The 12,235-nt window shown below is 36.8% G+C and overlaps 1 protein-coding gene and 1 non-coding gene across 9 annotated transcripts in view; both read left to right on the top strand.

Annotated features, from left to right (window-relative positions):
• Positions 1–12,235, top strand: part of LOC132667179 (uncharacterized) — a 322,994-nt gene that overhangs the window by 41,806 nt on the left and 268,953 nt on the right. For all 8 annotated transcript variants that reach the window (XR_009605024.3, XR_009605025.3, XM_078446429.2 and 5 more), the window contains exon 5: positions 9,782–9,939. Coding sequence is in view for 6 of the 8 variants with exons in the window: in XM_078446429.2 (XP_078302555.2) it covers positions 9,818–9,939 (122 nt within the window). In the remaining 2 variants the exon portion in view is untranslated. The remainder of the gene's footprint in view (positions 1–9,781; positions 9,940–12,235) is intronic.
• LOC132668140 (small nucleolar RNA SNORA51) lies at positions 8,617–8,747 on the top strand. Its single transcript, XR_009605498.1, has one exon. It is a non-coding gene; the product is annotated as a small nucleolar RNA SNORA51 (small nucleolar RNA).

Raw genomic sequence — 12,235 nt, 5'->3', positions numbered from 1 at the left:
TCATTTTCAAAGTTCATTAGTTTAATATCCTTAAACATTTAAAACTGTATTTATAAATTCAGTATATTCACCTTTCATTTATAAATACTTCAAATATTTAACCAAGCATGTAAAACAATTTAAGTGTGAGTGCCAATATATCTAACAATTAAAATTTATAAATATAGTGAACCATATTTTTTAATCATTTCAAGAATGTTTACAAACATTATTAAATAAACATACTTTTCAACTTGAAATCAGAAAGCTGAAGTCAATTATTTATATTTTGCATGTTTGATTATATGTCCACTTTTACATATTCAATCATGGGGCTGAATCTTAAAGATATTTATCTAACCTACACATAGTTTACATACCAAATCAACAGATTAATCTTTACATAAATTATTAACAGCGTTTTGATTTACTTAATAAATCTTCTTGAATAAAAAAATTTCTCAGAGTTATAAGACATTTATACACCTGTGAACAATTTTAGCTTTCTGAGAAAGTTGTGGCTATAACTCCGGGAAACTTAGGACCAGGGAATTTTGGCCAGGACACAAAACCTAGGATTACAGATATACAAGGTAATTCTAATTACAATGTGGACGGATGTGTTGAATTCTTGTTTGTGGCCTTTGCAACTCTCACGTACAATAACGAAGTTAGTCTTAACATTCATAATCCTGGGTACAAGTCATACCATTAATTTGTTACGGTACCTGCTCTGGATCACTTGGCAGAAGAACCAAGCGGCACTCGGCACTTGGAGATCTTGGAAGGCAGGAGGTTTATTTCACACCAGCAGCACCGAAAAGATCACTCTCCAGAGGTCTGAGACCGGAGGGTAAGCAGAGGGAACACTTTATAGTCTGTTAACTTCCGCATTCTGCATTAGTAGTAATTTGGGACGTGCGCACAAGCGCGCGCCCGGGGCAAGCTGGGTAGGAAGAAGAACCCGGAAGGGGAGTGTTCGTTCGGTCAGGGACTGGAATTTCCCGATCAGTCCTGTTGACCATCTTATAACAGATTTTTCCCTATCAAATTGATTTTCTGTCTGAATTGAATAAAGAGAAGTCTGGAACTTCCTCTGCTGCTGGTTTGAACTTGAACCCTGGTAAAACAAATCTGGTTCCAAAGATACCATTAATGTTGTTCCATTGGATAGTTCACACCCTGGTATAAATCTCTTTTAACCTCATTTAATTTTTTTAAAAAATGTAATTGTGATAGAATACATATAAAATTTATGATATTAACCACTTTTAAGTGTACAGTTCAATGGCACTGAGTGCATTCACTTTGTTCTGCTACTTTCTGTTTCCCTGAGTTTGACTACTCTAGGTATCCCATACAAGTGAAATCATACAGTATTTGTACTTTTGTTACAGACTTGTTTCACTTAGCACAGTCTCCTCAAAGTTTGTCCATGTTGTAGTATATCATTTATCTGTCAATAGACACTGGAGTTGCTTTTGTCTTTTGGCTATTGTGAATGATGCTTTTATGAACATGGATATACAAATATCATTTTGAATTGGTTTTCAATTTTTTGTGTATACACCCAGAAGTAGACTCATTGAATCGTGTAGTAATTCTATTTTTAATTTTTAAACAAACGCTATAGAAGTTAAAACTACTGCCTTTAATTTTATGTCCTGATTGGGTAGAGAGAACTCTGCTCATCCACTGTATCCCCCCACCAGAGTTAGCTGCTGTTTGTTTTTTGTTTTTTTTGTAACTAATTGTTGTACTGGTTGATTGAATGAATTTAATAATACTTATTATTTTTTTCTGAGTTTATGACCATATTGACTGCATCCTGAACACCTCTCATGGCTTGCCTTCATTCAGAAGTGGGAAAAAAGCACAGAGCTTTGTTGCTTAAAGTATAGTCCATGGACCAGCAGCATGGATATTAGCTACAAGCTTTTTAGAAATGCAGAGTCTCAGGCCCCACCTCAGACCGACTGAATCAGAATCTGCATTTTAGCAATATCTCCAGGTGATCCTTATGCAAATTAAAATACATCCATGTGGAACACCAACTTAAATGATTTCTTATGGCTCTTTTATTTTGGAAAATCTGTAAACCTTAGAGCGAGCACAGATATTGTAACCTAGTATTTGCTAAACATTTTTATTCCTGCTGTTGAGTCAGTATCAGATCTCAATGGATTAAAACTACAAGAAAAACTTTTGGTCGTGGGTCATAGCACCAGTGAGCTCCAGAACATTCTAGAATTTGGGCTCTCTGGGAAATCAATTATTTAGGTGATATTAGGCTAGGATTCAGGGACTTGAATACACACAGATGTGAGGGTAGAATATCTGACAGAGTAAAGACATTACCAAGACATAGTCAGTTTCTCAAGGGCAGGAATCATGTGTTATTTAAATTTGTATTCTCAGAGCCTACTAGTGTATGTAGCACATAATTGGTGTTGAATAAATATTTGTCCAAATCAGTATTTGCAGAGCTAACAAAAACCATGACTGATTATCTAGATATGGGGGTCTGTAGTCACAAGAGTTGAATGGAACAGTTATGGAGTCTGTCATAAGTGGTACCATTAACGCTTCTGAAGACTAAGACCTTTCTGAGGGTAGATATTTAGGCATTTATATCTAGCTTTACTTTGACCTAAAGTAGCTCTTCCATGGGAGTCTGGAGAATTTTAAGTTCTGACAGTGTGAAGTTGGACTCTAAATAGAAAAAAGTAGTCTTTGGTCTTTAGGAAATCACTTTTTAAAACAGACCAAATGGTTGCAGAGAAAGGTGACCTAGCTTTGAGAAAACCCAATACATAAATATCAGAACTGCCAAAAGAGATCAATGTTACTGTCATGAAACTGCCTTAAATTTCCATCCCCAAACCTCATTTTAAAATAGTTTTATTTTAAAATGTTCTTTTCTTTAGGAAGAACATATACTCTTTCAGGAAACAGCTCTGGGAACTCTGTACTAGGTCGGGTTGGGAACTCAAGTTATTACTAGAGAGTTTTTGAAAGAAGATCTATTGGACATACAATTCAAGGTCACCTAGCTACTAATTCTAATAAAAGAAAAACATAGCTAGTGCTTGTAATGTTTCCTTTTAATAAGAAAAAAAAAGTAATGTTTTTCTTAAAAGTTCTAGTGTTAGATGTAAAAAGTAAGCTTAGACAGTAAGCAGTGAGACTTCTGAGCAAAGAGGGGGGGCTAGGTTTGGAAAAGAAGAGTCTCTTTAATTGACTCAAGTAGTAAGTGGGACAGAAGAGAATCCATCTGTCCAGTAACCTGGAAACAGGCTGAATAAAGACTTGCTCCAACAGTATGACTGAGTATGACTGAGTATCAAGGAAGTGTTAATACATTAAAGACTATTGATTCCAGCCCTCCCAGTTCTTGAAGGCTCAACACTTCAATGGCTTTTAAACTACAAGGTAGGGAATTTGACTTCAAGTTAGCATTCAGGATAAATGATAAAGGAAAGTTAATGATCAATAAAAAAGGTAATAGGTATAGGGATTTCCTTTTTCAAATTTTTCTCTAAAATGTGATATTGAAATGCATTAATTCAGCTAATAGTCACTGAATACCCAAATACTGTGCTAAAGGCTAAGGAAGAATAAAATAGGGGATTAATATTTAAAAACTACAACTTAAGTCAATGAGGAAGAGCTATATTTGTGCTAAAGACAGAGCATTTCCCACATATGGCTAGGGAAGATCACTTCCTCCTGGGATGAAGGTGGAAGGGTGAAAGAGGTGACACTGAAATTGAGCATTCATTGAAGGATTTTTATAGCAAGATAGGAGAGGTGGCATTTTATATCCAAATTTAAGCATTTTAGATACAAAGAATAAGTGAGCAAAAGCTTATAGGAAGCATTCATTTAGTCCCTCTAGGTACCAGGTGTTATATTCCTATACTGGTTTTTAAAAAAGGAATGTGATACAGAAGTGTAATGAGAAAAAACATATGAAAGAAGTAGTGAGGAGATCAGATTTGACTTACCAAATCCTTTAACTGGGAAAATGTGGAAGCTGAGCCTGAGAAAGAAATTGGGGACTAATGATAGAGGTCCTTGAATGCTAGACTAAATCTGATTATTAAAGTAGCTAAATAGAAAAAGCATGAAAAGTTATATTTCAGTGAGTTACATGGAAAACATTCCTAGTTTTAATTTGAATCTCAAAGCAAATATTGGAGGGACCACCACCTGGTGGCAGAGTACTTACATTGCATCACCTGTTATTAATAACTGAATAAACATTTTGAAGTTTCGAACTGCTAATCTTTATTCATAAAATGATAAAGGACATGGTAAAAAAAATGAGATGACTATTCATGTGTAAGTCTTATCCACCAGATTCCTTTCTAAAAAGAGAAATCCCTCAGAACATCTAAAATGAATTTTTCCTAAAAATTTCAATATATTTGAAAATAGAAAAATAGAGAGAATATTTCCTGTTTATCCAAGTTACTTTGATAATTAATTATAATTCCACCAACTGTCTAATGACAACATTAGGAGAGAGATTTAGCAATTTTATTTTAGGGTATCTTAATCCTAAAATATGCTTTGATTGTATTCTTTAGATATATCTTGATTTGGTGGTAGTTACATATGTGATAAAATTTCATAGAACTACACATACACACATAAAACTGGTAAAATCTGAATAAACTCTGTGGTTGTACCAGTGTCAGTTTCTTGTTTTAATATTGTGCTATAGTTATATGAGATGTTAGAACTGGGAGAAACTCAGTGAGAGTTACATGTGAGTCTTCTGTATGATTTTTATGTAACTTACATAATTATTTAAAAATGAAAGTTAGGGGTGCTTGGGAGGCTCAGTCAGTTAAGTATCCAACACTTGATTTCAGCTCAGGTCACGATCACATGGTTCAGGTTCAAGCCCCACATCGGTCTCCATGCTAGCAGTGTGGAACCTGCTTGGATTCTCTCTCTCTCTCTCTCTCTCTCTGCTCCTCCCCTGCTCATGCTCTCTCTTGCAAAATAAATAAACTTAAAAAAAATTTAAGAATGAAAAATTAATTATAAATATCATTTTGCTCCACTTCTACAAACTTCAACTGCAGAAATGAGGTATAAAAAGATTTACAAATGACCATTTGTAATGATAAATTCTATCAAAGAAGGAAGGTATTTTGGAAATTAAAGGACATCATGTATGAGCATTATGTTAATTTCCTTTCTTAAAAATATACTCACCCAGATTGATGCATTTTGTTCTACTTATAGACTTCTTTTGTCTCCATCAAATAAGTTTATGCATTGAATGACATATTAACATTGTAGAAAAATTAGAGCAAATCAGACAATAAAAAGATTAAAGTAAATGGAATTATTATCTCTCAGACCCACTCAAATAGTATAGTTTTTTCATCGATCCATTCATCTATTCAACATTTATGAGCAAGTGTCTGCTCTGGATGCTCTTTGATAATATAGATTAGTGAATGGTAGAGCCTGTGGTGCCCTTTCTAATTTGCACGAAGGCTCCCTAAAGGCTGGCATTGGTTCAAAAGGTAGATATATACAAAGAACCTACATTAATAACTATCTCAAAACATTGTTGTATTAAATGAGTTTTTCTATATGTCTAGCATACGGTAGGCACTATAGTAGTGTTAGCTGTTATTGTTGTTGTTATTAGTACTAGTATAATTATTAAACTAGAATTTGTCATAAGTATTTGACCCCAAGAAAAGTAGCAGGGCCTGATGATCACAGAACATGGAATCATAGAACTTTTGCTTTTCATTCAACAAATAATTTTGAGTGCTTTAATATGCCAAGCACTGTTCTTGGCAATGGGACTGGGAAAAAAACAGATGCTCCCTCCCACTGTTGCCATAATATAGCTTACATTTATGTGTATTTTGAAAGAACTCACCAAGATTAATTAATCAAATTTATTGTAGTTAATGGCTTTAATTAAGTTGTGCTAGATGGCAAGGGAGGAGCTAGGAGATTAGAAATAAAAAGTTTAAAACTGTATCTATTCTTGAGAGTTATGGTATTAACAAAGGAAACATGCTTTCATAAAGAAATATCAAGACAAAATGATAAGTGTCCAAACACATGGCACAGATAAAAAGTTTAGAGGGGAAGTGAATCATAGAGGCCTGTGGTAACCAAGTGCGTTTTTATGGAACAAAGAGGACCTGAGCTGGGGCTTCAGGAATTTATATATCATATCCTGCTCTGAAATGCCTTTTGGATATGTCTTTGTGTGGCACAGAGTAGTTAGCTGCTTTCTAAATCTGACTGCTCTCCCTCTTCAGAACATAGCAAAAATTATACATAATACTTCCAGTTCTGTTCTTTGGAAACTCCCCTTTGATGCTCCATTTGCCTTGTTTTCTCCAAATATTGGCTGAATGGTGATGCTAAGGGTAACCATGGAAGCCACATGTCAAATTCAGCAGAGACCCCATGAGTCTGCATCCCTGAATGACTATATGGAGCCAAATTTTTCCCTCCCTCTCTCCCCCCTGCCCCCAGCTCCTGGTCTTTACTTGAATGAAAAATCAACTTTCTCATCTGTTTCTAGATTTGCCTATTACCGCAAACAGCTTTAACACACTATGTAACATGACCAGACTGACTTTGATTTTTTCTTTTTCTTTTTTTTTTTTTTTAGCATTTTTGACCGTGTAAAAGTCAATATAATACAACCAGCAAACTCTGAATGAGCTAAAAATATCCAATCTACACTGAGGTTATAGTGTGGGGTGGGGGTGGGTTTCCTGTATGGTCATTAATAGATTCCAATCAATTCAGAATTCAAGAGTATGTGTGTGAATCTCTCATTCTACAGATACAGCAGTAAATGAGAGAAAAGGTGACACTAAGTGGCTTGCCTAATAACTAGTGTGTGAAAGAGCCTGTGTGGACACACAAGAGTGTGTGTGACTCCTGACTCCTAGGCTGGTTCACTTCCCATTATTTTAAATAAATTGTTAAATCTCATCTAAATTATGCTTTAAATCATATACCAGTAGTAAAAGTAGGAAAAAAAAGCGCAATTTGGTTATCATCTTTTAAAAAATGATTGTACAGGGGCACCTGGGAGGGCTCAGTTGGTTAAGTGTCTGACTTCGGCTCAGGTCATGATCTCATGGTTTATGAGTTGGAGCCCCACGTCAGGCTCTGTGCTGACAGCTCAGAGCCTGGAACCTGCTTCAGACCTGTGTCTCCCTCTCTCTCTGCCCCTCCCCTACTCACACTCTGTCTCTCAAAAATGAATAAATGTTAAAAAATTTAAAAATAAAATAAAAAATAAAAAAATGACTGTACGTAGGACTTAGTTGTCACCTGTATTTTATCTTCCCTGGCTATAATCCAGATTCCATTAAAATCCTCGATGAAATTTGTCAAATAAAGATTACCAGTTTATAAATACAAATGTTCACAAGTTTTCCTTTTGGTGTGAATCTAGCTCTCTTCTTTGACTTTATAGGCCTTAGGCAGTCATGTGGATGGTTTTTTATATACCACAGCTTATGACATGGCTGAATAAAGAGTTTTTAGGGGTGCCTGGGTGGCTCAGTCGGTTGAGCATCCAACTTTGGCTCAGGTCATGATTTCAGGGCTTGTGAATTTGAGTCCCTTGGGCTTTGTGCTGACAGCCTAGAGCCTGGAGCCTGCTTCAGATCATGTGTCTCCCTCCCTCTCTGCCCCTCCCCGACTTGCATTCTGTGTCTCTGTCTCTCTCTCTCAAAAAATAAACATTAAAAATAAAAATAGTGTTTAGTGGCTGATGGGCCATAGTGTGGCTTCACATGCAAGGAACCAATCAGGTGCTAAATGACCATAACTGGGCAGGTTGTTATAGCTGGATCACAAGGGGCCAGATAAGAACAGTGATAACATAAGCTCACTCTGGACTTTACATTAGGACTCTTTATGTTCCCATTGCTTAATATCAATATTGACTCTTGACCTTTGGAAGATTCTGAGCCTGTAAGCAAGGGAAGAAGAGTTTGAATTTTGGGCAGAGAAATATGAGACAAAAAAGAGGCAAGTTTAAGCATCGACTCTTGATCTCAGCTCGGGTCATGATCTCATGGTTTGTGAGTTCGAGCCCTGCATTGGGCTCTGCGCCATCAGCGAGAGCCTGCTTAGGATTCTGTGTCTTCTTTTTGCCCCTCCCCAGCTTGCGCTCTCTCTTTCTCTAAAAGAAAAAAAAAAAAAGCTTTAAAAAAAAGAAGCACTTCCAGACAAAAAGGGGAGAATGTGTCAATCATGTAAGATGGTCTGAAAGACCCAGATGTGCTGAAACCTGCCTCTTTTTTGTCTCAAATTTCTCTGCCCAAAATTGAAACTCTTCTTCCCTTGCTTACAAGTTCAGTGTCTTCCAAAGGTCAAGAGTCAATATTGATATTAAACAAAGGGAACAGAAAGAGTCCTAATGTAAAGTCCCAAGTGGGCTTATGTTATCATTGTTCTTATCTGGCCCCTTGTGATCCAGCTATGACAACCTGCCCAGTTATGGTCATTTAGCCCCTGATTGGTTTCTTACATGTGAATTGGACTGCACCACCCAGACACCCCCGGAAGTGCTTCTTTATTTAAACATGGCCCCAGTGTCTTCTGTCTTAAAATGCCTCAGGCAGCCTCCTGGTGCTTACCACAGGCTGTGTTCTTACACTGACTGTACAGAAAGAGAAGGCAGAATAAACCTACCCATATATACCCCAGCCCAGGCCCTTTGCCTGGTCTGTGTTGTGAATGGAGGTCGAAGAGGGACATGGAGATAGATAGATAGACAGGTAGATAGATAATAAATAAATAAATAAAATGACTGGGGCAGTGATAATACTCTGAAAACCAACTCTTTTCTCTTAGATATGAACAAAGTTAAGGAGAGATTCTAAAATCTCTTGAGTCCTTGTCAGTGTCCTTGGGAACAGCTGAGAAGTCTCCATAATGGTAAAAGAAACCATGATGAAAACTTGAGAGATTATTTGGAGGTACAGATCCTAACTAAGGAGTTTAGTTTTTGCGTTCTGCTAGGAACACAGTGGAAGGTAATATGACTTTAGGCTATGGAAGAACTCATGTGTTTGGATGTCAGATGGGTGCCTGAGACACAGTTCCAGGTCTTGCTGACTTTCAGTGTGTCACCTAGAGAGTTGATGGACAGACAGATGCACCATATTCCTCATGTTTTTGTTCTGAGAAATAGTACTGCCAGGACCACATCCTGTTACAGTGTTGCATCTAAGAGGTTGTATGTCACTGCAGCATTAATTAGAAGGTGCCCCTTCCAGTGGCCAGAGCCCTATTTGCTATGATCGTGCTGTCACATCCAGCCAAGGATCTAGCCCTGACACATGGACCACAAAAGGAGGGATGCTTTTTTTTTCACCCAAGTGGAAAAGATGCCTGTGGTAAGCTCTTCCATGTTAGAAATTCACTCTTGCATATCTTATGTCTCTCAATGATACCTCCAAGGATTTCATTTCTTTAGACCTTAAGAGATCTTTGAGGAGATAAAGAGTGAGGATTATCAGGCAGTCACTTGAAGAACAATAGACAAAGGCAGAGGCATCAGAACACACACCAGTGCCTGCACACATCAATGCCTTTGTTATGATATCAGATCACGGTAATTTTCAAATGTTGTAATTTGGCAAATTGGATCTTCAAATAGGTGAATAAGTTCACCTTAAAAAAAATAGTACTTTCACACAGAGACTGATTGCTCTTTTTTTGTAGTTTCTCTTCTCTGAGTGTTTGTTGTGTGTGGTTAACGCTCTACCCTTTGTTTTCCCAGCCCCATAGAAAGTGTGCTACTCTCTGCTGGTTTCTTATGATAGCTTTGCTCACTGAGGCAGAGCAGCCCGCAAAACTGTTCAATATATCTGATTGGCAGCTATCCTCAAGTGTAGCTGACAGACCCCGAGAACACACTCCCTCCTCCTTGTTTCTAAGGTATGGCTGCAGTTAATGAGAATTTATTAACATTTACCTGTTTACCTTTTATGTTCTCAAAGACAGTCACGTATTTTTCAAACATAGAATGATTTTTCTTCCTTTATTAGTGAAATTAACCAAATTATGAATAATTTACTTGCTAAATTATCTTAAGTTTCACCTTTGGCTTTTAAATAGAAATATGCATATGTGCTACATTTTCAAGGCAAAGGAAATATGTAACATTCATTTCAGCACAAATTATAAAAAGTATAATGTTGGCACTGTGATGACTGACTTGCTATAGTTAAGCTGATCTTCATAGTTCATTTAGAGAGAATAAACTAATATTTAGTGCTTAATGAAAGATAATCTGAAAATTACTCACCTTTTGTAATATCAGAAAATATTAAATCCTATATGTATCAAATCAATGAGATTGTTAATGCTGATGATACTTTTTTCCTTGCTCACATATCAACTTTCTCTTTCAATAGATTCTTCCTGTTACCTCTAAAATTCTATTTCCCACTAAAAGTACATTATTGAACATTCCATTTCTTTCCTTTAGCAACAGATCTACCTTTTTCCCTTCAAATGTAAACTTTACAAAGTGTTGTCTACATTGTTTCCTTCTTTAAAAAAAAAAAAAAATTTTTAACGCTTATTTATTTTTGAGACAGAGAGAGACAGAGCATGAACGGGGAAGGAGCAGAGAGAGAGGGAGACACAGAATTGGAAGTAGGCTCCAGGCTCCGAGCCATCAGCCCAGAGCCATCAGCCCAGAGCCCGACGCGGGGCTCGAACTCAGGGACCACGAGATCGTGACCTGAGTCGAAGTCGGACCTTTAACCGACTGAGCCACCCAGGCGCCCCCATTGTTTCCTTCTTAATGAAACTAACAAACACTTATTTAACAGTTACTTATACCATATACTGTTCTAAAATTAATTTAAGGGGCCTTTGGCTGATGCAGTTGGTGGAGAAGGGGACTCTTGATTTCAGGGTTTTACCTTTGAGCCCCGCGTTGGGTGTAGGATTACTTAAATATTAAATCTTAAAAAAAAATAAATTAAATTAATCTGAGATTTTTGATCATCAAGACAGTATAAAGAATTCAAAATGATTTTGGGGAGATGAAACTTAATTCAAGTTTCCCCATCAGAGCTATATATGCCAATAACATAACTATAATGGCTGTCAATAAGGCCTTTTTCCCAACTCTCATATTATTTAGCATATTCCTATTTTCTCTTTTGGTTTTACTATTTCAATCAACCTTTATTTACTGTGATAGTCAACTCAATCTATGTCTGTGTCAACATTATACTTTAGTGTGTTTTGTTTATGTTACATAATCTGTTAGGTCCCTTAAACCACACGACAGACACAGAGATATCTTGCTCTTTGGGGGAAGTAGACTTGCACAGGGTGTGAAGAATAGGACTCCCTCATTTTTGTAAGGACAGACTTTCTCTATGAAGCGTATAGATGATATTTCTAAAGAGTTACCAAAAGCATTGTATATGTATGTGAGTTAGAAATATGGTTTCTCACTCAACCTTTCATGATTCAGTTGCCTCCCTTGATGTACTCTTTGCACAAGACAGTAAAAATGTGGACAGGAAGTAGTTCCATACTGAAGCTCAGCATATACCAAAATATAGATTTTTCTGCCTTTGTATACTCGAGAGATACTGCTTTTGTCAGTGTCTAGGGAGTTTAGGTGAGTATATAACACCAGCTTAACTTGTAATAGTTATTCCTGACAAATGTTAGCTCTCTGTAACCCCCACTTTCAGGACCTGGTGCTTTAATGCAATTCTAGGGCTGCTTAGAACTCTAGCATTATGTCTCCTATTAAGGCGAAGAACTCCTCCATGAGCCTGACCTCATTATTTCTGTAAAACAAACATATCCTAGGGTCTTTCCCTTCAAGACTCTGCCCTGATCCATGGCTCAAGACATTAATGGGCGATTGATATCTGACAAACTTTCGGGAAACATAACTGCTTTAAGCAAGATGGGTTTAGATGACCTTACTGGTGGGATATTAAGGGTATGACAAGCTATAGCGAGTTTTAAAAATTTGATAGTGGATATTTAGTGCCCTCTAAATTATAATTCATAAATCAACTATGCATATGCTGGCCTTGTTAGAACTTGCAGAATAGATACCGCAAAAACACATAAAGTGACAAACTCAGCCATCAAACTTAAGCCTGTTGATAATATGTTAATTATATTGGTTCTCTAGAGCCCTGTATCCATGCATTCTATTAAAGACATATGATGACAGGCAGTGGTAAATGAT

This window comes from Panthera onca, chromosome B2 (assembly GCF_046562875.1).
Source record: "Panthera onca isolate mPanOnc1 chromosome B2, mPanOnc1 haplotype 2, whole genome shotgun sequence".
Classification (NCBI taxonomy): Eukaryota; Metazoa; Chordata; class Mammalia; order Carnivora; family Felidae; genus Panthera; species Panthera onca.
Note: the sequence above shows the minus strand (reverse complement) of the source record. Positions and strands in the feature narration are given on the sequence as shown.